Source organism: Strix uralensis, chromosome 6 (assembly GCF_047716275.1).
Source record: "Strix uralensis isolate ZFMK-TIS-50842 chromosome 6, bStrUra1, whole genome shotgun sequence".
Classification (NCBI taxonomy): domain Eukaryota; kingdom Metazoa; phylum Chordata; class Aves; order Strigiformes; family Strigidae; genus Strix; species Strix uralensis.
In genome coordinates this window covers 34,723,438-34,748,925 of record NC_133977.1, presented here as the reverse complement: position 1 = coordinate 34,748,925, position 25,488 = coordinate 34,723,438, and the positions used below count along the sequence as shown (strand labels likewise).

The 25,488-nt window shown below is 48.9% G+C and overlaps 1 protein-coding gene across 2 annotated transcripts in view; it reads right to left on the bottom strand.

Moving 5' to 3' along the window:
• The window catches only part of LOC141945451 (TGF-beta receptor type-2-like), a 32,856-nt gene that overhangs the window by 2,649 nt on the left and 4,719 nt on the right, over positions 1 to 25,488 (bottom strand). For both annotated transcript variants that reach the window (XM_074873654.1, XM_074873653.1), the window contains exons 2-6: positions 11,016 to 11,166; positions 6,924 to 7,126; positions 3,076 to 3,884; positions 2,818 to 2,959; positions 1,451 to 1,578 (exon numbers count right to left, since the gene is read on the bottom strand). In XM_074873654.1, coding sequence (XP_074729755.1) covers positions 1,451 to 1,578; positions 2,818 to 2,959; positions 3,076 to 3,884; positions 6,924 to 7,126; positions 11,016 to 11,166 — 1,433 coding nt within the window. The remainder of the gene's footprint in view (positions 1 to 1,450; positions 1,579 to 2,817; positions 2,960 to 3,075; positions 3,885 to 6,923; positions 7,127 to 11,015; positions 11,167 to 25,488) is intronic.

The window sequence follows — 25,488 nt, the reverse complement described above, 5'->3', positions numbered from 1 at the left end:
CTGTATATTTTGTTCTGTGGTTTCAAAGTTTATCAGAGATCCTGTGAGGTGAATGTCTGAGATGAATACTCAAAGGCTTCAAATATGTAGCAGTGCTGATTGATGTTCCTGTGTTTGCCCTCATCAAGGAAAAAGGCTGGGTGAACTTCAGAAATGGACTTACTGACAGATAAACTCACTGATAGTCCAGCAGAAACCACAGATTCATTTGATGTTGTTTGCAGCTTTGGTCGGTCAGGTTGGTTCTGAGTCTTTGGACAAATACGGTTTTGAGAGGAGATATTGTAGGGAACACATGGCCTCCTAAGATCGTGAAATTATCTCTTTCCTTTTGAAAAGCCTGGCTTTATGTGCCATCTAGGCAGACTAGTAGCAGTGTGTTTTATGGGTGGGTACTGTAAAATGATGCACTGTACACTGCAAGGCTCTTTGAGCCAGCAGGCTCAATGTTTCAGCTTGTTTTTCAGATGAACTGAATTGTTGATCAGCGGATGGTGTTTTTCCACAAGACGTGAAATTTAAGAAGTACCAAAGTCAGGCAAGATTTGAAAATCATGGTCAGTGTGCTTGTTACTCCTTGTGTCCTCAATGTGTGGAAGAAGGTACTGGACCTGGGGAAAAGAAGACCCTGTCAGGGCTGGGAGGTAGCTATATTTCTGGAGCTGGTTGGTCTGGGTGTGCTCGTGGATGGTTTTAACAGAGCACATCTCATTATTGCTGAAGTGTTTCTATTCTAGAGCACTGGGTCATGCTTTCTGTGCTGAAATGCTTTGCTTTGAGACCACCTGAGCTGAAGGCTGGTGAAAGACTTCCCCTCAGCAAGGCTTGAGCCTAGCAGGTTCCCTGCTCTCAGCTTCATGCGTGTTTCCTGGTTGTTTCACCCGAGGGAGATGCTTCCTTGTAGAAGTCTTTCTTCTCACATGCCAAGTCATGACCTCATGTTAGAGGTAATCTTGAGCGTGACACCTCCACAATGAAGCAGGCAGAAGGCTGGAAAGCACCTTCCTCCCCTCTGTCCCTGCCATGAGATGGCTGTGTGCGAGGGACTGCGTGTTTTCTGAGCTAGAGCTTTCTGGATGTGGTGGTTAGGGGAGAAGTGGGGTGGACTCAAATGAGTAACTGTTTCATGAGAAGAGCCTGCACTGAAGTGCTCCATTTTGCTGTTATCCTCAAGATAACTGAATACCATCCCTTGGCATTCATAGCGCTTCCTGATCACAGCTATTGATCAGTAAGTTTTGCTGTACACCTGGCTGGTGGCTTTTATACACCAGGGAAATGGGTCTAGTGGGGGTTATGTGGTCTTAGCCAGCCAAAGTGGAGCTGGAAATAGGGCCCAGGAGTTCTGTCCACTTTTGCTTTGATTACAGCTTTAATAATTTTTCAGGTTGGTCTAGTGAGGTGGGATAATGTGGGTTGCTTTTTTCTGAACCAGCTACTCCCAGCTTACCTGATGCACGAGCCAGCTGCTGGGGATCTCGGGTCGCCCTCTGCCATGCAGCACGATGTCCCTCATGGTGTCCACGCAGGGCTGCTCTTGGACTTTTGACCCAAAAGGCAGCTCATAATTCTTTACCTCTGCAAGGAAGCAGCAGCAGCATTATGGGATGTTTTTAATGCATTCACTGCTTTGCTTTGGTATGGTCCACAGGATGAGAATAAATTTGGTTTTATCAGTCTGCAAAAATAAATGGATCTGGAAACAATTTAGAATTTGAACATAGAAACATAGTGCCGGGTTTTCATGTAGAGGTTGTTTTCAGAGACAGGACTGAGGAACCATCTGACCACCTTCCTGAACCCAAGCGATGCATTACAAAAGACTTGGTCTGTCTTTGGGTGGAACATATTTTGAGCAGGTAAAACGCGTTGTGCTGGTGAAAGATGGGAGAAGCAACTACGGTACCAGCATCCAGATATCTGCTGCAGACATGGATTGGGTTAGAGGTGAAATGGCCTTTCCAGAAGAGCAACCCCATGTCATGGGAGCCTGAGGAGAAACTCCCTGTTGCAGAGGCAAGAGGCCACCCTGGTTTCTGCCAGCTCCTGCCGGATGCGGATGCAGGGTGAAATATTAGTGGGGAGGGATGGCTTGGGACACTGGCTCAGGAGCAAAGGATGCATGGGGCATCTGAACCAGGCCACGGTCTCCCACGGCCGAGCGTGGGGAATGCAGGGCAGTTGGGGCAGCTTTCTTGCCAGGGCTTGGAGCTGCTTGCAGCTCTGTGGGCTTCTATTGCAAGTAGGTGGGACAGGGAAGGAACTGGAGAGAGCTAAAAAGGAAGAGAGGCGACAGGCAGGGGCTAACAGCAGGGCAGTTAATGTTTTGCTACATGCAATTTCAGATGCCAGGATGTGGCTCTGGGAAGTGAGGGGGGGACATGGCTCTGTCAGAGGCTGGAGTTTGTGAGTTCCCATTGCAACATAAACTCTCTGGTGTTGTCTGGAAAAAAAGAACTTGTGGCCAGGGAGGGGTAGGCAGCTTTGGCTCTTCCTGCTTGGTTTGCTTTGCATTGCCAGCACTGACTGGGATATGACTTGGTGACTGGCTGGCTTTGAGCAGGGGCTGGACCAGATAACCCTCTGGGGTCCTGTCCTCCTCCTCCTCTGCCACCAAGCTGGCACCCTCAAGCCACGGCACATGGGGCAGGCAGCTGTGGGGGAGGATTTGCCACCAGCTCTTACCAGCCCTGCAGAGATGCAAGCCACCCCAAATCAGGTCCCATGCCACCACTGGGGACACGAGGTGAGCCACGTCCCCATACGGGGAGGAAGGGAGCAAAAAGGCAAGTAGCAATTCCTGTGTGATGCTCCTACCTCCTACCACTTCACATCTGGAGGCCATTTCCCACAAAACCAGGGCCATGGAGTAGACGTCCATCTGCTTGAAAGACTCCAGGTCTTCCAGGTTCACCCTGGACTCCAGGACCTCTGGGGCCATGTACCTGGCGGTGCCCACCTGCCCACAAAGAGGAGAGAGGCATTAGCAGGTGTGGGGGAGGGCTCTGGCCACGGGGTGAGCAGGGATGGTTTGCAAAGGGTCCCCTCCAGGGAGGGCCGGCAAGTCATACTTGCCTGCCCGCTGTTGGCAAAGTCGTCCACCGTCAGGGAAGGGTCGAGGCGTATGGCGATGCCGAAGTCGCAGAGCACGCACTCCTGCTCGTTCTTCACCAAGACATTGGTGCTTTTGATGTCCCGGTGGGCGATGGGGATTTTTGGCCTGCCGCAGGCAGTGTAGTCGCTGTGGAGGTGGGCCACCCCATTCACCAGTGAGCCCGCCATCTTCTGCAGGTCCATCCAGCTCAGGACATGGCGGGAGAGGTAGTCCTTGAGGTTGCCCCGGCTGTGGTAGGCAGTGATGAGCCAGTACTCCCGACGGGGCCCTGTGCCCCGGTCCTCGGCAGTGAGGAACCGCAGGACGCTGTCGTGCTTGAGGCTGGCGTCAGTGAAAATCTGGCTCTCGTTCTTCCAGGAGGAGTACTCCTCACAGGGGAAGATCTTCACGGCCACCGTCTCATACTGCCCCGAGCGGCTGTGGCTCAGCTTGGCCCTCCACACCTCCGCAAACTGCCCTTTGCCCACCATCTCGTCCAGCTCAATGGGGAGAAGCTCGGCGGGGCGGCTGCTGGCGCAGGTGGGGCTGGCACTGGCTGGGCTGTCGTCCATCAGCACGGACAATTTCTCCTCCCCCTCAGCAGACCTCCCCGGCTCTGGCAGTGCCGGGGGCTGTCCCGGTTTCCCACCCCATGCCTTGGCTCTCTTGCGCCGCTTCTGCGTGCGGCAGAGGTAAAATATCACCGTGATCATCACCGCCACCAGCAGTGGGGGCAGGAGACTGATGGCGGCCACCGGGATCACCTCTTTGCTCTGCAGCATGGAGTAGCCTGCGGGGAGGAAAGCAAAGGTGAGGGCACTGCCGCCGCGGGCCTGCAACAGCTCGTTTTCATCACGTGGAGGAGGAAAATATGTGAAGCCGTTAATGAAGCGCAGCCCTTTGTAGGGCCACGACGCACGCTGCACACAAACCCCGTCCCAGCAAAGAACCCAGATGTTATTAAGGGGGCTGCTTGGTTTAGGTCTCAAATTTAGCTCCTTTTATCAAGTGAGGGTTCAGCACGCTGGCTGGCATTACTTGGTGGTGTGGCACATGAGGTGCTGCTGCCAAAACGGCTCGGCTGCCCTTCGGTGCCTCCCAAGTGCTGCTTGAGCTCACAGCGAGGGGAGCTGGGGTGGAAATAGGTGATAAAGCTGAGGCGAGGCTTGAACAGAGCAAATCTCTGAGGGGATTTGGGGCTGGAGCTTTGCTGGACCCTTGCGGTGCACAGAGAGCCAGGAGGGATGCTGGGGGGGGTGGGCAGTGTGCGGGACCACCGAGCCCAGGGGAGCGCTGGGATACTTTGCATGATAATTAACGTAAAGTAGCATTGTTTCAGCAGTGTCTGACAGCATTGGCATCTCCTTCCTTGCTGTGTTACACCACCAACCACTGTCAACAGACCGGGCATGGCTGCTTTTGTTTTATTTCTTTTAAACCCCTCTCAGCCTTCAGATCATCGGGGGGTGGGGGGGACATGCACACAAAAAGCCCTAACCCTCGCACAACATATAATTGTGTGATCCTTTGATGTTCACGATTCCTGGAATAAACATGCTGACTTCAGTAGAGATATTCAAGTAAAATCTTACTCAGAGGTTTTTCTGCCAAGTATAATAACCCAGGGGAAGAGGGATAAGAATCATTCCATAAGCAAAACTCTCGCTGCTTGACCTCAGTGTGTGCAGATCATAATTCAGGTTCTGGAAAAACAGAGCGTTTAGCTATTTTCCTTGGCAAATTTCAAAAAAATGTGCTGCAGCTAATTTCTGCAAGGCTGTGAAAGCGTTTCTAAAATAGGCATCAGGTTCAAACCACAAGATCAACCTAAACTGATATAAATCAATAACTAACTCAGGAATATGTTTATTTTGGAAAGTGTTAGGCCTGGATATCACCTACTGCTTTAATGGATTTACCCGATGCTCAAGATCCCATCTTTAAAACTCTGAAGAAAGAGAAGATATTTTTAAGGGAGTTGCATGCACGAGTCCTGAAAGGGGAAGTTAACACAACTTCAGCAAATTCCTTCATGAGGATGCCCTGTCCTGATGCAAACCCTTTGATGCAGAGGGGTTGCAGCATGGCTTAGATCCCTTCCAGGGAGAGCAAATGTAGCTGCTCTGGCTGTAACCATGGGTCTCTAAACCCACGCCTTGTCAAGCACCGTTGTGTGGGTCTTTCCATCCCTGCTGAGGGGAGGTGGATCCCCAGGGCCAGGCTCAGCCTCTGCATGCTCAATGCTACCCAGCACCTTCCCAAGATGCCCACTGGGCTGCTGCTTGCATGGCTTTAGGAAATGATGCCTCAGCGTGTTCATTAGGGTGGTGTCTCAGCTCTGATAGTGTCTCCTGCAGTCCTGGTGCTGGGGCAGTGCCACCCAGCAGCCCAGACCTCAAAGAAATGGGAAAAAATCTGCCTGCTTCAACCACCAGAGAAGTGGTCGTCTGTATTCGATATTTCTCTGCTCAGCGGTTGTCTATACCATTGAAGATGACCGTAAGTTAATATTTAAAATGCAAGTAATCCCTTAAAGCAGAAGAAAAGGATATAAACAATGGGGTCTCTGAGTCTGGGTCTTGCCAAGCTGGCCCCACAAACCAAATCAAAGAGGAAATAATTGTTTAAGGCCTGCACTGCTCTCACTCTTGAGTTTCAGCACTTTACGTGCTGGCTGGCAGGAGGAGGCTGTTTGTGGAAGCCTTTGGTGGGGGCGGCATTTCCAATGAGCCAGTTGTCATTTTTATGTGAAATTACATACCCCAGCATCGGCTTTGGGATTTGACTATCTCTCCCTAGAAGTGTGTGTACCTGTTATGTTTGGCTCAGGAAGCAGCAAAGAACTGCCAAATTTAGCATCATTTGCCTTCATTAGAAGCGGCTTGTTTGTTCTGAGAATTTGCATTTTATGTGATTTTTTTTTTTTTCCCTCGCATTGCAGGAGAAGCTGTGCTGTTGACTTACAGGTTATGCTTAGGCTCATTTTCAGCATCTCGTGCTGTAATTATGGAAAATTGGAGGGGTTTCACTTTGTTTTTGTTATGGGTTAGATTCTTGATGGCCACTTGGATAAACCTAGTCCCTCTGGAGTTAGGGAGGTTTGGACAAGCCCCCAAAGGCTCAGGATCTAGCTGGAAGTGTTTCCAAAGTATAGGACCCTTCTGAGGTACAGAAATGAGCTGCCGCTTAGTTTTCCCTCCTGTGGGTTTGCAGCTCCTGTTGGATCTCCAGCCATCTGGGAAGTGTCTACAGGCACACCGAGCTGTGCTCACGTATGTGTACAGCACTGGGGTGGCTCTGGCCATCCCTGCCTGAGAAAAATGTCGCTGCAGGAATCTCCAGGAGAGCGGCAGGGGAGGTACGGCTGCATGCCGAGTCCCGCGCCCCAGCACCACCACCTTTTTGGGTTGCGGCCATGGCGGGTGCCAGCGGTTCCCGTGGGTGTGCCAGGGCAGGATTTGCTCCAACGCGATTTATTTAAAGCTTTCAGAGCATTGACTCACGCTGGGTTACATCAGCTTTTGGATTCCCTGGTTGATTCGCCCTGCGCTGAAGGGTACAGCCTACCGAAAGATACGGTGGATTTTCCATTGCCTGATGTTTCCAGACTGAGACTGGAGGTATTGCTGGGAGGGATGGTTTAACCACAGACAAGATACTGGGCTCAGTAATGGGGTACAAATTTAACTCGCTTTTACATAGGGAGGTCAAAGAAAATGCTGAAAGAGCTCCTTCTGGCATTGCTCTCCTATCTATTGGAAATACGAGTTATTTGTTGTTACCGTTGGGTGATTCTCCCCCTATAAATAACATTACAAAAAGTACTCACCATTGGTGTGGTTTTCAAAGATAAGTTTATCGTTGCACTCCTGCTCGTCCACGCAGCCGCAGATGTAGATGATCCCGTCCTCACTGGGCTGATGGGTCATGATGCAGCGCGAGGTGTTGTAGTTGGGGACCATGAGGTTTTCGATGGGGCGGTGGGGGTTGTGGCAGAGCGTGCTGATCCTGATGCTCTCGTTGTCCTGTCTCCTGCATGTGACAAATGAACCGACAAAGCATTAGTCTAGCAGCTCAGCCTTTGTATCATCGGTGTGTCATCTTAAACCTGGTTTTAAGATCATTCGTTTTAAGCCATGTAGGGAATAACTTTTTTGTAGCGGCTCTGGTATAATTCTAATTATGTGTGCTTTGGATGGGCTTTGTTAAAGCCCTTTGTCTCTTCCAAATGGTGAAGAGAGGAATGTTTAGCACATGCCAATAGTAGGATGTGAGCCAGAGACTCCGGTTGTTTCCAGGAGATAATTCACCAATTCATAATCGTGCTTGGGATCAGGTAGTGCCAACCCTAAGGCTGAGTACCCTGTGTGGGATTTGGGGCAAAATTCCTCATTTAATAACACCAGCTGCTAGGCCAGCAGGGGCTGGGGTCTCTGCTGCCCAAATTTCTTCTGTGCAGGGTAGAGACAGGGGATGTGGGGGGCCAGAACACCTGCTCGCCAGAGACAGCTTGGCTCACGTTTCCCTCTGGCTCCTCTCAACCTGTGAGTGCAGGTGGAGCCCATAAGCACCATCTCATCCCCTGGGCTCTCTCTGGACTAATTGCTGGTTGTCATACCCTGTCCTTGCAGGACCATTTGCTCCTGCCTCCAGCAGCCGGCGGCAGTAGAGCCCTTCAGTCGCTGGTCGGGGCTATTTCTAGAAACGACTTGACCTTTGGAGCTGCCAAATTATAACGTGAAGGCGATACGACTCCCTGACCATGGGGCTGTGTCTGCTTTTATACCACAGCTTCAGACACTGAGTAACTACAAATGAAACCTGCCGTGTCATCTGGTGATGTCCTGGTCTTCACCGGGTCTGGGGCAGAGGAGCGCTGGGGCTCAGCACAGCCAGGGATGTGATGGCAAAGAAGCCCTAGCTCCTCTGTATTTCCATTTAGATAATTAAGAGGGGGGTAAAAGCATAATTTCTTGGCATTTCTAGGGAATTTGTTCTTTGTTTCAAAAACAAAGCACAGACCTGGTATTTTTTTTTCCTTATTTTTAATCACTGCATAGTTCTTCAACTCCGTGTAACACCCCATGCCAGAGATGGTCATATCATCAGCCAGGGGAGCCTGAGACGTCCCTCCCACTGGCTGAGAGATGGGAGCTGGGAGGGTGAAGACTTCCCAAGAGACTTTTCCTTTTCTGGAGTGATGATGCAAAATATCCCAGGGCCTGTGTTGCATTTAACTGTGCACAAGCATTCAGAAAACACAGTGAGAACAGGTGAAATATTTCAAGGCCCAGTACAAAAATGTCTCATTCACAAAACTCCAGTTACTCACTGAAATGTGGCTCGTAGTATCAGGTCTAGCTCCATAGTGCTGATGTCCTTAGAGTTTTTTAACCACCAGTGCTCAACAGTTAGGTTAGGTTCTTCTTACATGCCACATTTTTGCTCAGCAGCACCTAGACTGGGTTCCCGTTAAAGCTATGGAAAAGTGTTATACATAGAGCAAAAGGATGGGTTTGGCTTGACTTTTCAAGCACAGGGTGCTTGTTTTGCTGGAAAACTCCAGCTCTCCCAGATGGATTCGGGCAGCATTGCCTCAACACGAGAGGGCTTGGCTAGAGGGTCTGGCACAGCTGCATACTGATGTGGGAGCTCCCTTCTTTTGGTGAGTGGTGGAGTCATTCTTGTTGGACCCATGGCTTCATCTCCACCTGCTGTTTACCAAGCTGGGTGAGGGAAGAGGTTTGGGGAGCAAATGGTGGAGAACTGCAGAAGCTAGAGTGTCCAGGTGGATTTAGGAATGGCCAAGCATGAACTGGGTTATGTCCCTTTTTGGGGCAGGTGGTGGCAGCTGAAAGGAGCTGGAGATTGGAGCTGGGATTTGGAGGCAGCTGTTGATGTCGCGATGGAGCCTCTTGCCCTCAGAAAGCTGGAGTGGAGCTAATGCGGGCTTCTGGCATGGCACATGAGACATGCCAGGCAGCTCAGGGCCGGATGGCTCCTGCCCTGTTGGCACCACCAGGGAAAGGCAACCTGGGATGTGGCTCTTCTCCTACGGGGAGCATCAGCTCCTGCCTTGTAGAGCCAGTGGGTAATTAAGACTTAATTAAGAACTAAGAGTAGAGTGCCTGGGTTTGACCCTTGTTTCCGGAGCCTTCCCCAGAGGAGGCAGGATAACCCAGCACTGGGCAGGTTTGCACAGCAGCCCCGGGGCAAGGATAAGTGATGGGGAATGACCAGCCCTGCACGGGCTACAAGTGGCTGGTGAGTATTGCAGCTACTCCTGGGGGTGTGCGAAGGAAATTACAACCATTAATTACTTTTCCAGGGACAGCCTCTGCTTCTTGACCTAGCAGTGCAAAGTGGGAGAGTGAGGGTATGGAGAGGTTTGACAATGCCTTCAAGGTCAGCTGGGAAGTCAGATATAAAAGCAGAGAGAAGAACCCAAATTTGTCATCCTCTTCCTAGTGAAGTCCCCTGGTTTCAGTGTTCCCCACATTTTCTTGGGGTTCTCAGGTAATTTGTCAGAGGAGATTTCAGATGAAGAGTCTTAGGAGCACAATCCCTCCTCTGTGGGCTGTCCAGGTTGGGCATGCTGGAGGACGTGAGCATGTTGCTCATGAGCATGGGGCCAAGGCTGCTGCTGTGATTGTGATACCCACGCAGGACAAGTTCAGATGATCCAAATATGCCCCTGCAAGTGAGCAACTGGCAGTGAGGCTGGCTTGGATGTGAGCCCTGTCTGCAGGGATCTTAATCTCGGGATGGGTTTTAGGATGGAGTGGGAGATGCTGGGATGAGGCTGCAGGGACAGCGGGTTATTTGTGACCCCACAGTCACCCCATCTGATACACGGCGCAGGGTGCAGCCCCATCTCATGCCATGGGATTGCTTTCCTGGCAGGGGATTTATGCTGCAGGGGTCTTGCTTCTTCCTGTGCATGTAGGTTGTCAATGGGAAAACCCTGCAAGGTACTGGATTGCCTACCCAGGATGTAAGGTGACTTCTCCATGTGCATGCAGGGGAATTTGGGGCAGGGGGTGCATTTTGTTTGTTTGTGTTTCTTGCTGGTTTTGTGTTGGGTTTGGTTTTTTTTTTTTTAAGTCCATAATGCAACAATTATGTTGAGGCAAACTCCTACTGAAAGTGGGGAGTACAGCATTCACGCTAATTAGCAGGTTGAGATAAAGCCTAGTGATAAGTGCTTGGCTGGCTTTCACTTTGGCAGCCAAATTAAAAGGGAAAGAGGAGAAAAATCACTCTGGACAGACCCAAAATGGATATTTTTTTAGTTTTGCTCATGGGGACCAAAAAGCTGGGGGAGGCACTCTTCCGGGCCAAACACTGTGGCATATGCTTGGCCTGAAATGCAAGATTGCGTTTCCCTTCCAGGCATCTCTCGCAGAAGCAGAAAAGGGCTTTTCCCAGGGAAAGGGAAGGAGGTGGGTTAAACCCCAATTTGGTACCAGCTCGGATGTCCCTGTGCTGGATGGGGACAGACCTCGGCTGCACCCTGCATGTGAACTGGGATTTCACCAGCCTGATGCAGGGAGACATCATGCGTTTGGGTGTCAGGGCTGCTGGTTTTGCCCTCGGGTTCCACTTGTAAAGCTAAATTCAGGGGTTTATGGGGGTTTAGAGGTCCCACAGCAAGCTTGCCACACTTTGTGTTGGGCACTTAAATGCCTAATTTATTTAGAAAATAAACTGGTACTAATTATAGGGCAGACCAAATAATGTTTTACTGCAAATTGTAGTTTTAATTGTAATGGAGTCAAAGGGAGAGGAAGAGAAAGTCCTGGATTTTTTAATGGGCAATAATTGAAGTGCAGGGGTACATACATATGTGTTCTCATGAGTTGCCACCCTGCAAACCCCTTTTTCCCCCGTGTCCCCCCTCGATGAGGGAATTGCCGCTCACCATATGGCCACGCAGATCTCGTAGGGGTCCTCGCAGTAGGAGTTGAGGTTGCAGTTGCTGTAGCACACCTTCTCCTCGCAGGCTGGCGGCGTGGAGTCACACCACTTGCACAGGTTGGTCTTCAGGCTGCGGCGAGCGCCGGCACTGCAGGCTGCAGGGGCAGAGAGGTGGTGGAGGGTGAGCATGGCCGTGCTTGCCAGGAGTGGGGAAAAATAACCGTTTTCATTGTCTCACACAACCAGTGGAGAAGGAGCCCAAACTGACCCTGTTTCACCATGCATTTGTTTATAGCTTTCATTTTGCTCCATTGCTTGGTCAAATTTGCTTTAGATTATGCCAAAGCCTAGAGGAGATGAAGGGATGCTGGTGGTGCAGAGGCAGGTCCCTCTGGATGAGAGTTTTGCAGAGCCTGGGAAGCTGCAAGAACTGCATTTTCCCTCTGTGTTTCCTGTACTGTTTATCATCAAGGGGAAGTTTTTTTCTTCCTCTACAACCTAGGCTCAGATCAGTGTCTCCCCTCATCCTGAGGTCATGCAGTGTCCGTAAAGGGACATCTCTGGGCCTCTGTGTGCCTGAAGACTTTGCTTATTCCCCTCCCTGGGGGGAAAGATGTGCCGGGGATGGATGCATGGCCAGGCTCGGGCAGCTCCCTCCTCTCTCGCTGCCTCCTCATCCTCCCTCTGCCTGTTCAGTGAGCCCAAGATGGGAAGTATGTTTGTCACCTGCTCCCTGAGCATCTGTGTTTCTGGCAATAAACAATGGGTTGAGACTTCCCAAGATCTGGGGTAATGGGGCGGCTCCCTCTGGGGCTCCGTTGCCTGCTCTGCCCTGGCCTGGCATGAGATGCTGTCCTGCCCCTAAAGCACTGGGTCTGGCCACAGTGGCAGGAATAACTGCTGCCCGTGTGGAGCTCCTCTGTGTGTGTCTCATGGACATAAAATTATCTCTATTTTTATACAAAGGGTGAATGAACTATGCTCGGTTAAGGGATAAATCCCAGCTAAATTTAAACTTCCTGTTTTAAGGCTGCTAAATGTCTTTTCGATTTTTTAAAAAAGAAGCCACTAAGTGGCTTAGGTAGAAATATAAATGTATAAATTTTTACTTAAATAAATACACTTCAGAGCATTCAGGTAGGAGCATGAACTACAGCAAATAATTTTTCAACGGTTTGGGTTGTCCATGCTTCTCCAGCTGCCGCTTCCCCGAGCTGCCCGGCAGCACTGGGTGCTCCCAGCCCCTATGAAAAGGGCAGTCATGGCTCACTCTGCTGCAACAGCCATCACAAGAGTTTTCCATCACCAGCCATTAGTTTGAACAAGAAACAAATTGCAAAATCCCTGACTGTGGCTTGCAAAGCTTCAGCCCCTGCAAGCAAGGTCCTGCTGATACAGAACACCCACAGGCACCGTTGGGTCTGTGGGCAACCTGCAGGACCTGCTGCATTCTTGGTGGTCACGTCTGTGACCTGCCCATGGCCAGTGGCTGAGCCTAAGGTCCCTTTCCTTTTCATGCATACACTGTCCCAACAACAAAAAGGGATTTTTAACTTCTCTGCTTCCCAAATCCGGGGCGCACAGTCTGCTCTGACAGCATCTCGTGTGCCTGCTCTGCTTCCCTCGCCAGCCCAGACCCCCCTCCACGCAACAGCCGTAAAGGAGCTGCTGGAAGGCTCCTGCACAGAAATAAACCATTTACAAGCTCCCATGGCCTCATACGTAGGGCCAGGGTTAATGGCGGAGGGGAAACCTGGCTGCAGAAGAAAAGCCTGTTGCATCTGAAGGCTGGAAGGAGGAAATTTTGGTTTAAATGACCCATGCATGGCTTAAAACGCGGCTCAGCAGGGATCGTGTCATGCAAGGTGGTGGGGGAGCTGGGAGTAAAGTGGGTGAGGATGCTGCCCACAACCTCTCACTCAGCATCCCCCTGTCCATGGGGCTGCTCTGGCCCTGCCGAGGCACCTGGGGATTTTGTGGGTGACCTCAACAGGCCCAACACCCCACATCTATCCGAGGGTTAGCTACCAAAATTGTGACTTCAGCTGGGATTTGAAGGATCTGCAGCCAGCGCGACCCACCCTCACCTCCCCATCTTGCTGTACTGGGGCAGGACTTGCAGGATCCCAGGCAAAACTCCTCTTTGGAAGTGGATCAGAAATTAAGACCAGCATTTGCGTGGGACTCTCGATCAACAGCAACAGTCACCGCACTGTACAAATTCAATTGGTGTTACTACGTGGGAACAGAGAATTGAAGGTAAATTGCTTTCTCCCCCCCAAAAGCCAGCCCTACCACACCCAGGGCTGTGCTGTGGTGGTGTTGCTGCCATATTTCTTCTTTCACCCTTTCAGCTCGACCCACCCGTGCCCAGGCTCCTGCTGTGCTCGCAGCATGCGAGCATGGGCTCAGTACCATCATCCCCGGGATATCTGGGGGCCCTGTGGAGGAGAAGCAAATGGACAAATCTAGGTTGTCGATATTCCTGATGCAGAAGAGCAGTGAGGTTTGTTATTTCTGTATATATACCCACTGTGTATGTTATTTACTTATTTACATCGAGGGTTTTCTTGAGGTCTCAGAGCAAAACGTCAGCCCTGGCAGTTTTGTACTGCTGTATGTGGTGGGGATCGTAACTTGGCAGTTGTTTGCTCTGTGGAGCAGAGAAGTCAGGGCAGATGAAAGAGTTAAATATGGAAACGTGATCCAGAAATATAGCAGTAACCGGAAAAAATTCTTTGGAGACAAATTGTTCTAAACCAGCTCAGGCTGTGATTCTGTTATCTGCTCTGCAAGAAAGGTCAGAGCAGGAATATCTCTTTTTTTCCCCCCCTCCTTCTTCTCCTAGGAAGCTAAAAAGAAGAGCACAAAGCCCCACTGCAGTTTCTTCAGGACTTTGTGTCCTTGAACCATTAGCTCGTAGGTACAATTTAACTGCCACATCACTCATCTTGGCCCTGATTAGACCCAGATGAACACTTTCAATATTAATACTCGGATGATTTAATAAAGCTGCACGAGCAGTAAAAGTAACAATACACTTCCATAAAGGGGTTCCAGATGTTGCCAAGGCAAATGCTAAACATCAAAATACAAACTTCAAAAAAAAAGACAAAAAAAGCTGGATAAGCAAAACTTGGAACAAACTATAAACTAATTAAATGGGAGTTGAGTTTTCCAAAACTAAATTGAAGCCATAAGGATGTGATGTGAGCCAATAAATAGTACAGTTAGTCAAAGTTATCGTGGAATGACAGTTGGAAAGATGGTTTGAAGTCACCGATAGGTGGGCTCACAGTGAGCTTGGCTTCCCATCAATAGGAAGGCTTGTTCTCTTGTGCATGAGAGCGGGATCAACTCTTCTGGTATCTATAACTGGGACCCCAGAGAGGTTAGTGAGAGAATATGAGATGATTTTCAAGTAGAGAAATAAAGGAAAAAACTACATGAAAAGTGCCTGAGTCCCTCCTACAAGAGCAGCAGGGGTGATACCACGACCCAAGGACACCAGGATATTTTTTCATGTGTGTTGGGGCAGCCCTCCAACCTCTCATTGCCCACAGGGCATCCACACTCTCTGCTTGGCTACCTGCAAGGCCCATTGAAGCACCTCTGCCATAGTCAATAACCCATCCTCTTCCCCCATAAGACAGTCATCTAAAACAGCTCTCCAAGAGAATTTCATACCAGTCCCATCACTGCAGCCACAGAAGCAGTCAGCTCCCATTAGATGAGCTTTTTACTCACTTGCCAGGTCCTCAGCTGCCAATGGTGACTGCAGCTGTAAGAACCCAGTGGGATAAATTGGGCTCTCATTAGCTCGTCTCTACCAACGTGGCCCCAGAGAGCAGGTAGGTCGTCCACCACCTAACTTTGGCTCCAGCTTTCTGCACGCTGCAGTCCCCAGAGAGGGTGAATCACTAAGGAGCAAGCCTGGGGTGCATGGAGGTGGAGGCAGGGTGCATTCGTTACAGGGAAGGAGAAGGCGCTTTGTAGCCAAAGCGATGGAATATGCAGGTAGTGCATTTTCACTGCGAGGCAGAATGAGCAGTTTTCTCAAATATTCTCTCTGGCATGCTGTTTTGTGACAGCTAAACACCAGGTCGGTTTAAGGAAAGGTGCTTGGTGTGAGATGTTAAGGCACTTGCAACCCACCCCCCCAGCTCTGCCGCTCCCAAGGTGGGAGGGGACCAAGGCCTTTGCCACAGTAGGACCTCCGTTATAAGACCTTCAGATTATACTTCATCTTTCAGTAGCAAATTGCCCTTAAATTGCTTTTATTTTTCAAGGACAAAGAAAAATTGACTGGTTTTAGGTCAGAAATGCTCTACAGTGAGGACTACCCCCTCTTTTCTGTGTATCTCTAAGCACCCCAGGATGGGGCTGATGCTAACTCAGCAGTTGCAGAGGGCTTCCCAGCTCACTGTTACTGCGGCAGCTCTGCTCATCTTTTCCATACAGGTCAGTCAACCTGTAATCCCCAGGTTTTGCACTTGGGGAGACCAAGGCCTGGGAGATTAGCTGCCATGCTCTGTGGCTTTCTCTAATCAGCAGCACACTTAAACACAGGACTGGGGAGCACCTTTTTCTCAACCCCACAGCCATGTTGCTCCTGGAAACCCCCAGGTAGGTGCCCTGATGGAAACACGACCTGTGCTGAGCCACACTTTCCCACCTGGGTGAGTCTAGGCTCAGCAGCAAATCCTTTGTCTGCTGCGGAGTTTAGGATTAGGCTTTGCCTTGGGCTTTCATCCATGGCTAATGACATGACTACACAATAACAGCCTCTCATAAAATTATTATGAGAACAAACAAATTCCTTCTCTATTATATACAGTACTTGTTTTTAAGATTAAAACAATAGCAGGGCTGATGGGCTCTGCTCTCTCACTGACCCATGTGAGAACACCAGGACCTTGGTGTTCTCCACTGGCAGGTTACTCCTGAGCTGCCTCCTCCATGAAGCAACCACTAGTGCCACAGATAGGCTACATCAGGGTAATTCCTATGTCCCTGATTTCCAGGAGATCCTATGCAGGGTCAGAAGTCCCCACTGCAATTGTCCATCATGACCTGCGTAACAGAGATCCCTAGCTTGAGCTAGGTCCAATCTGTCAGAAAGCGCCTAGTCTTGCTGTGGCATCCTGCAGTGCTGCAGGATCTCCCCAGAACTAGACCTCAAGGTGTTGTACTTTTATTTCGGATGCAGCTCGGTTTCCTCCAGCACAGTTCTGTTCTCCAGTGGTGGGATTTGGTGCTACTTTCAGCTGCTGAACCAAAGAGGTTTTTAGTATCAGACCATTCTTCTCCATCCATGTGTTTTACAAACACTGTATCTTTATCTTCATAGGAGAGGTAAAGCAGACCAAATGGAGCTGAAAAAAATTGTTATCCCATTTTTCGCCCCTGCAAGGCACAAGCCCCTGGCTCCCCCAGGAAACTCGGCAGCGCTCAGGCTGCATTTGGTTCAGAGGACCAGGCTCTGCCCTCAGGTATGTGGTCCCACTTCGTCCTGCATAATAAATACTGTACTTGGCAGAGTACAGTATGGAGCAAGAAATGAGCCAGTAATGTTTCCTGGTGAATAAAAAAGGACTGATTTTGATTGCGTTAGACATCAGTCCTTCCCAGTGCCAGAAAGACATGCAATATACATTTCTGGTTTGCTTGGAACTTCTTCAAACAGGCTGGTAACTGACTTATTCCACCACTTATTTTTCCTTTGTGAAAATATCCCTTTAAATTAAGTGTTTAGCAAATACTGCTTAGTCCCATTACAAAGTAAATTGGGTATGGATCATACCAGCAGACTTCTCCAATCTCTTTCAGATGCTTAAATTACATCATGCTCTAACTTCACCCCGGGGAGAGAGACAAGCTCTGTTGAATATTGTCCGTCTTTCTGCTTTGGTAATCTCTGGTATTTCTTGGGTACCTTTTGCAAATTGTCTATGCATCAGGGCAGTGACTCTGCTTTTGGGGCATCGGGACATTTCATACAGTCGTACCCCAGGGTTGCACCCCAAAAAAGCTGACACTGTCCAGGCAGACTGGAGTGCTGGGGGCCAGCAAGGTGCTGCCTGGCACTTGGTGGTGAGGATTTGGCCGGAGTGGTTTCTCTTGGAGTTCAGTCAGTTGATGTCTATGCCTGTGGGTGGGGACAGGGGGACCACACCTGACCCCACAGTCCTCCATCTGCCCTCAGAGCTGCTTGACTCCTCCATCCGCCGTGACAGCCCATCTTGCTTATGCCCAAGGCACTGAAATCGGGCAGCACCAGGGACCCTTCTCCTCTACCCACAGCAAGATGCTTCCCCTCCAGGAGATCTCGTTTCCTGTCCCAAGTTTCACTTTCTGTCCCCCAAAGCTGCTTCTCCTGGGAAAACCCATGCTCCATCCCTCTGGGCCCTGTTTGGGTGCCGGTGCCGGGCTGGCAGGGAGCAGGTGTGCTGCCGTGGGATGGCTGGGCTGGCAGGGACGCCTGCGACTGGAGGGCTGTTATCTGCCATATTGTGCTCTCGCATGTGTTTAAAAACAACAACAGCTCAACTGACTCATAGATCCTACGGCCTCTGAGTCATTTTTTATTTCTGGATTTCACTGCTCTGCCCTTTGCAATGAAGGGAGTTGCATGCGCGCGCGCACACACACATCAAGTTCACATTTGTTTTTCCCCTATAAAAACAAAACGATTTCCATACCATTAATGAAACAGAAATGATTTGACTTCGCTTACCCTGGCTTTTATTTTCCATTGTATAAACTCTACAGATGAAATAATGATGGTTGTAAAGTAAACCTCTTTTTTTTTTTTTTTTTTTTTTTTCCTTTCCCTTTCCAGGCAGCCTCTTTTCGAAATAGCAATAGGGAGTCACTTACAGACTTGGCTTGTGCTGAGCCTGTAGTAATTAACCCCTTCGTCCCTAGCTTTTCCTCTGTTGATATTTAACCACAGCGTGGGTGAAGGTGGCAGCAGGTCTCCCCTGGGACTAGAAGCAAAGCGGGGGAGCAGAGCAGGCAGGGAAATGCAGAAAGGAGGAGCAGAGCTGGTCCGTGCAAAGCAGTGGAGTATGCTTGGGGCAGTGAACCCATGGGCTGAACAGCTTTTTTGAGAGAGCTGAGGTACTGGCACTGCAGAGCTGGAGGTACCTGCGGGCTTCCTGCACACCCCATTTTTCTGGATGCAAGTCAGCACCACTGTTTTGCGTTTAGCCTGACAGCCCTGTCCTGGGTCATCTCCCTTCCTTCTCGCTCCCCAGGGACCACCAGTGCTGACATCTCAGTGAAATGTCCTCTCTCCTCCACACTGCCACTGCGGAAATAATCCGTGGTAAATAATTTAATCACCAAATCTTGCTCTTTCTGTTTACAGGGCTGTTATGATTTTATGAAGTACTCAGGGGAAAATTAATAGGGTGAAGTAATACCTTGCACGAGCAGCAGATACAGCTGGAGCTGGGTGCGCAAGCACGTGCCTGCCTTGCCTTGTGGGATGGGGTGAGCTGCCCTCCCTGCAGGAGTGTGAGCTCTGCTTTTCAATATACCCTTACCATTACACATGGTCTGCCCAGGCAATCTGTCTGTTTTCAAGGCTTCTAAACATGCCACAAGCATTTTTCCTAATCATGTCTATCATGCAGCAGCACAACCCTGCATCCCCCCGGCATCGGTTCAGATGCTTTGCCGATGCCTGGCCCGGGCGGGTTAGTGACACCAGCTGAGATACTGTTACTCTTCCCAGAATGGGTGATGTGTTTTATATTATTTCTCTTGGATTTATTAAGCATTATGTAACTGGCTAACCAATCCCGCATGCGACGCAATCGCGGTTGATTTCATGTCAGTGGAAAGTAAACAAAAAAAATGTTCTGAAGTGGCTGAACTGAAATTCATTTCCACATGCAAAGCAATTCCTGGAGGATCTTCCCCATATCCATGCGGCTACTTTGCATCCAAGTCCTCATGCAACCCATTAGAAAAGAATTATGGAAAAATTACATGTTGGACATGACAGGGCGTTACAAGCAAATCCTCTCTGTTTACTCCCTGCATTAATTTATTAAGATAAAGTTTATTTTACTTAATTATTTTTAAGCATCTTTGTGGATTTCTGCTGCTTTTTGAAACATTCAGCAATGTCTGAAAATGTTGTATTTCTGAATCCATTCTGCTGATGCACTTTAACTTCACTGGAATATCAGTAAAGCTGTTGGCTGGGGGACTCCTGTTTGCATGTTATTTGCATTATTTTTCAGTGAGCCCCCAAGCACCTGCTTCACCCGGGCAAGTACCTAAATCCAAGTTAATCTGAATTGCTGAATTAGGCCTGGCTGGGCTGATGGATCACGTAACAGCATTTGCCACTTGCCAGGCTGCAATTTGAACATAAATGTGGCACCAAATCTGTGATTGCAGGGACAGATGACAAGTCATGAAGGGGGAGGACAGGACAGCCCTGAAGGTGATGCTGGTGGGCAAATTCACAGCTCCATGTGGGTGTCACCACTGCACCTAGAGTTGTGCTGACTCGCCAGATGAGCAAAGTTGTCTTAAAACCAGGAGGGAGCCTACAAGTTAGGGGTTTGTCTGCTGTTCTGGAGGCTTGTTTATGCCTTCGGGAGATGAACAGCGATGCCCAGCATCCTTCATTGAAAAGGTGGCCTGAGGGAGGGTTGAAGGTTAGTGCAGGAGTCCCTCAAGTTGCACAGGACAGCAGCTTAACACAGGGGTTTTTTAATCCCTAAGTGCCAAGTGTGTGCTGGCTGTTGTGGGTTGCTGTGTAATTACGGCTGGTACCTCCGGAGCCGTTATCACGCCAGGCAAAAACTGCCCTGGCAGACAAAAGCAGCTGTGAGTTTGCCTGATAATAACTGTACTTATCCCATTAGGCATTTGGCAGCTGCTGGTTAAATACTGGGCTATGAAAATCAAATGCGAGGAGCTATGACGCAAACCAAGGCTTACGGCCGTCCCGTGTCTGAAGCTGCAATACAAGATCTCAGCTGGCAACAAGTCCCTTTCATTGTGCCTATTGCCCCTATTCCTTTCTCTTTCATATCTTTTGCTCTCCTTCCCACCCATGTGTGGCATTGGAAAAGTGAGAGAGCAAGCCAAGGTGGCAGCACAGCCTGAACAACAAGTTTGGGGTCTGAAGGGGAAAAATCCCCACAGCTGCGGGTCAGCCCAAGGAAAAACCATATATACACCCAGTCCCGTGTGGTTACCTCCACCAGCGTCACACCACAGCCCCACCACCACATCAACTCCCACCAGCTCGGATGGCATGTGAGAGGAACATGCCGTTTCTCTTCACTGCATGGAAAGCAGAGCAATTTATTCAAGGTCTGAGGAAGGGGGAAACTGCTGAGTACAATGTTCATAAGCAATTTTGGCAGCTCTGCCAGCACCTCTGCTTATCTGGGGCTTTGCAGGGTAGAGCAATGCATTAGTTTACACCATGGCGTGGTGTGTGTAGGCTGCTGGTGGGGTTTGCAGAGGGCTAAACTAGCACATCCCCCATGGAAGGTGCTTTCTGGTGACTGGGGATTCACATGCCATGTTTCCAGAGGACTCTGACATTTCAGCCCTTTGAAGAGCGCTTTGCAGTGATCCGGTTTTGACTAAATCCTGGTCTTAAAAATGAGTCCCTTCTTCCCACCTCCCACGCTACTTGGGAGAAGGAGTCACTGCCTGGCCACGCAGGGGTGGTTTGAGCTCATCTTGTCACAAGCCATTGCAGAAATTGCTGAGGATTTAACAGCACTTGCAGGTCTGGGAGCCGAATGGCAGAAGGTAAGAGTCAACTAACTCCACAGTGCTGTTGCCGTAATTTTTGTTGCTCTTGTTTCTCCAGAGCTACCAACAGTCTATCCTATATCCTATTTAACTGCAGCTTCTATATCTCATTCTCAGGAAGATGCAGCAGAGATAAGCTCCCCTCTCTACACAGAGAAAGCAGCAGTAATGAACCTAACAGCAAAAGCAAGTGAGCTGCAAGTCAGTTGCAGATGTTGCTCTGTCTTAACTACTGCAATTCAAGTAAAACTACTGCACAGCAGGACTTTTTTTTTTTTACTATTATCATCATATTATACTCTGGAATTCAGTTTTGTGTATATTTTTCAGGCTCTGCAGGAATCCTGGATCTCCGTGAATAGATGGAATTGAAATTTAAAGATATCATCCAAATAGGTAAACATGTCAGAAACCTTATCTGGGTCACATTTGGGCAACAGGGTTCGCTCTGTTTTAAGTGCAAATGGTTTACTGATGATTTAGATGAACTTCCTGAGGAGTGTTTGAAATTCCTGGCACACATTCGATTTACCATCTGCTAGGACTTTGATGAGCCCACAAAGAGATGTTAGACTGGAGCTGCTCTTCATATCTCGGGTGGACTTTTTATGATTGACTAGTTTGTGTTTCTTTGCATTTGTATTATTTTGATTCCCAAGGAGAAGCGGGGCTTGCAAGGGACTGTGCGATGAGCTGCCGGGGCAGAGATGTTCTGTTAATTCTCCATCAATGTGCTGTCATCAAGTTGTTCCAGCACTGCCTGTTCTTTATGTCTGTTAAAATTATTACGTAGAGTTGAGTTTTGCCCTCATTTAGGCCGTATCTAACAGTAATTAAGTAATTTGTGCTGTCAGAGGGAAATTGAATTTGAGGCTAGCCTGGATTACAGACGCCTAAAAACTTTCTCGCTTCTCCTAAAGCGTCCCACATTTAGTGAGTATATAGATGGTGTGTTGTTCTCTTTCATTTCTTTCTTAATCTCTTAAAAAAATATCTTTTAAGGAGCTTGTGTTGTAACCTACCAAAAAGCACTTCCCAGTAGGGTTGAATTCAACTTGAATATTTTCCATTTTTCTAAAGCAAAAGAGAGCTATGGCAGGAGGGCAAAGGGAGCAGGGTTTTAGAAAGGAATTTTTGCAGGAATGGAACCAAGTGTCCTGTTGACAGGACCTGAAGTGCTTTTTCTCTGCACATGAAAGTAATAGGAGCTTGTTTGTCTGTGTGATGCCTCTTGAAAGATCCCTTCTGCAGGAGAAGGAGAGGGTTCCTGCAGGTCCCAGCCCCTGGGCAGAGCTGCAGCACAGCTGCAGGGAGCTGCAGTGGCTGGAGGGGACAAGGTGTAGGGGGCAAAGCTGCTTCTCCAGCATGGAGGAATGGACAAAGAGGGGAATGTTCTCTGTTTGCTATCTGCTCTGAGATCTCATCATTTTGCAATAGCGCATTGCCTTTTCAACTCAGCATCCTGCCCCAGGACACCTCCTGAAACATGCCACGGTCTGAATATGGGTGAACAATACTTCTGCCCAAGAGCTGCCTCCCGAGCCGCAGCCTGTTGCAGAGGTAATAGCCCTGGTAAGGGGGAAAGAAAAGCTTGGCACTTGTGACGCTATTTTACAAACAGGTGAGTACAGGGCACATATACAAAACCGGAGTAAATGTGTGCTGAAGAGATCTCACCCTCAAGCAAAGAGCCTCTGCCTCTGGTGGGAACATCTGTGACCATTCTCTACCACCGAATGGCTTTTGACATATTAAAGACATGGCAGGAACTGAGCTCCCAGGGGATCCATTGGTCTTATTTCTGTGGATGCTTGTACCCTGGGTCTATTTGAAGAAGGATGATTCATTCCACTGCTCGTTGCTTATGGCTCTGTGTGTCACTTCCCATTGTAAGAAGAAGGGTCTTGTTTGCTATCACGGACTGGTTGGGGCTAATTTTGGGATAGATCTAGTGTGGAAAAAATGCTTTACGCAGCAAGACAGCAGCTGATTCCGTTTCTTCCATGCTGGATGCTGGTGTTTAGAGTCTCCCAGGCAGGAAGTTTTATCAAGCAACATCAGACAGATGTTCCTCATCGTGTCCCAGCTGTGTTGACTGTCGACCTGCTCTGTCAAACACTTGTCAGGGGACACGGACATTCATTCTGCATGGGTGGCATTTTATTAAATGATCTACCTGAAAACAGCAATGGATCTTTTTTAAGAAATATCTGTACCAGTATTAATTGTAAAGATCCCAGAAGCACTTGTAGTCATGGCACTCCCAAGAACCATTCCTGGGAAGGGGGCTTTTCCTGATTTTGCAGGAAAAGAGAAGAAATTCTTCTCTGGATTTCTAGTGCCGGGCACAGTATGAATTCACACTGGCAGTATCATCTTTCTGATGGGGTGCATGGTGCCCCAAGGCAATGCAGGACACAGCCAAGCCTTCTGGTTTGGAATGGCTGAAGTGAGAAGGGATCAGTATCAAAATCTCAGAGTTTTGTATTGGTGATCTAAGGAAAAGACACCTCTTAGCAGTGTGAAAACCAGCAGGCCAGGAACTTCAGCAGATGACTCTGGGCATCCCAGAAGGAAAGATATAAGAAAAGTGTGTTGATCCAAGAGGGAACATCTTAAGAGGGATGTTGAGGGAACTGAAAAGACTAGCAGATGCTCAGATATTGGGGTAAGGAGATGCCTTATCAGTGATTGGGTCATGTCAGTCAGTGTCACCTCGGGCGATTTCTCCAGGGATCATCCCTGCCTGGAGCCTGGACCAGGGCAGAATGCCAGCCCTGTTGCTGACTGCCATGCCTGCGCTGGTTCCAGTTGCTGGCACAAACTCATCAGCGCTGCTGTGCATGTAGGGCATGTATTAGGGTGTGATGGTCCTGGAGGCATGGACTCTCCAGCTCCCAGGTATGGTCAAAGGACTTGCCATCATACGCTGCAAGGGGAGGACAACAGCTTTTTGCAGGCTGAGTGAAGGCAGGCAGGTGTTTCCTTCAGATGCCTTCAGGCCTCATCAGCACTGACTCTGGAGCTGGGGTGGAAGTTGCTGGGGATGGCTTTCTTTGGACCTCTGCTTACCCAGGAGAGCTGGAGTTTCAGACCCGGTGGAGAGTAAATGGTGTGGAGCTAAATGGAACACCTCCAGCCGCAGTGTGGCAAGGTGAGAGGTCTTGCCTCAGGCAGAGCACGTCCAGTACGATGCTGCTTCAACCACTTTGAGAGTCATGGCCAAGTCGTGGGTCAAACTGGAGTGCAGGACTCTGCAAAGTGACACCCAGCAGCTGCCACCACTGGAGATGCACATCAGCTCCACATTACGGCTTGCTTCTGCTGATAGCTGCAAATTGCACCTGGAAATGTTGAAAACGTCTTTTTTTTTTTTTTTTTTTTTTTTTATAATTTAATTCTGAATTCAGATGTAAATATTCCTGTTGAGTCAAGGGTAACACTTGGGTTGAGGTATATCCCTGGAGCTGCTAGAATCCATGTGGGCAATAGTCCTCCGTCCAGTGCAGACTGGCAGGCTGCGGTGTACAGATGGATGCCTTAATTGCCCCAATGCTGAGATACATTTGCTGTAGTATAAATCAGCTATCGTTTGTCAGGCATGTTCCTGGCTTATTAATGGGAAGTAAAACACTGCAATGGAACAGCTCCATGAAAGGGTAAGTCCTGGGGCGGCGTAACTGGTGGGAGCATGGGCTGCAGAGGGGCTTGCATGATAAGGAGGCTCTCCCACTTCTCCTAAAAGCTTAACAGCTACCAGCAGCTGGCAGGAGCGTTTCAGCCCTACATGGGCTGTAACAAAAAGATGAACCAGCTGACAAACAAGAAATATGACTCTGATGGATGTTACAGATCCTTTCCGGAGGCAGGATCACAACGGTCGTCTCTGAATTCAGGGATGTGCATGTGAGCAGGGCCAAGACAGCTTTCAGCTACCCCTTCATTTCCCCCTGAAGATCCCTAAGGAAATGTTATCCCACAGTTGGGGTCCAGCATGGAGATAATGTAGCTGTAATCCACAGGTTTGATAAGGCAGGCAGCCATCAGTGGTGTTATCTCCCCTCTACATGGAGGCCCCTTCCAGCGCGAGGCTTTCACTTGGCACACAGCGCTAAACACTGGATGTGAAAAGAGCAAAGTGTGTGGGAGCTGCTGATTTTGTCTCCTTGGTGGGACTGGTTTTTTTTTAATAAAAAGATCAGATGTTGCGCTTCCTTGAAAACATGACAATCTATGGGAGAGTTCATTAGTTTATGGCAAGTTGCAACACTGTGAAGCCCAGCTGAAAGCAAATGTTATTGCAAAGAGTTATCACTAAGGGGAGAGGATAATAATGTCCTGAGGAAATAAACTCGACAGAGCAAAACATGGGACAACATAAAGCTGTGGAGGACAGGCAATAGAGTTGAATACTTTCTCAGAATAAAAGCCCCCAGTCACCTGTTTTTAATGCCAATGTTTGCTTTCTGCATATTCAGTGAATATGTGGGATACATCTGTTCAGGACTCCATCTCTAATGGGAGTAACAAGTATCATGATTGCAGCTGGCTGAACTTTTTTACTACTAGTACACAAAAATGTCTTTGTGACCATCATTGAATAGCGATAACACCACTAAAAACCCAGTAAAAACCAGCTTTTTTTTTTTTTAGAAAACAGTGTGTTTAATTTCAAGTTCCAT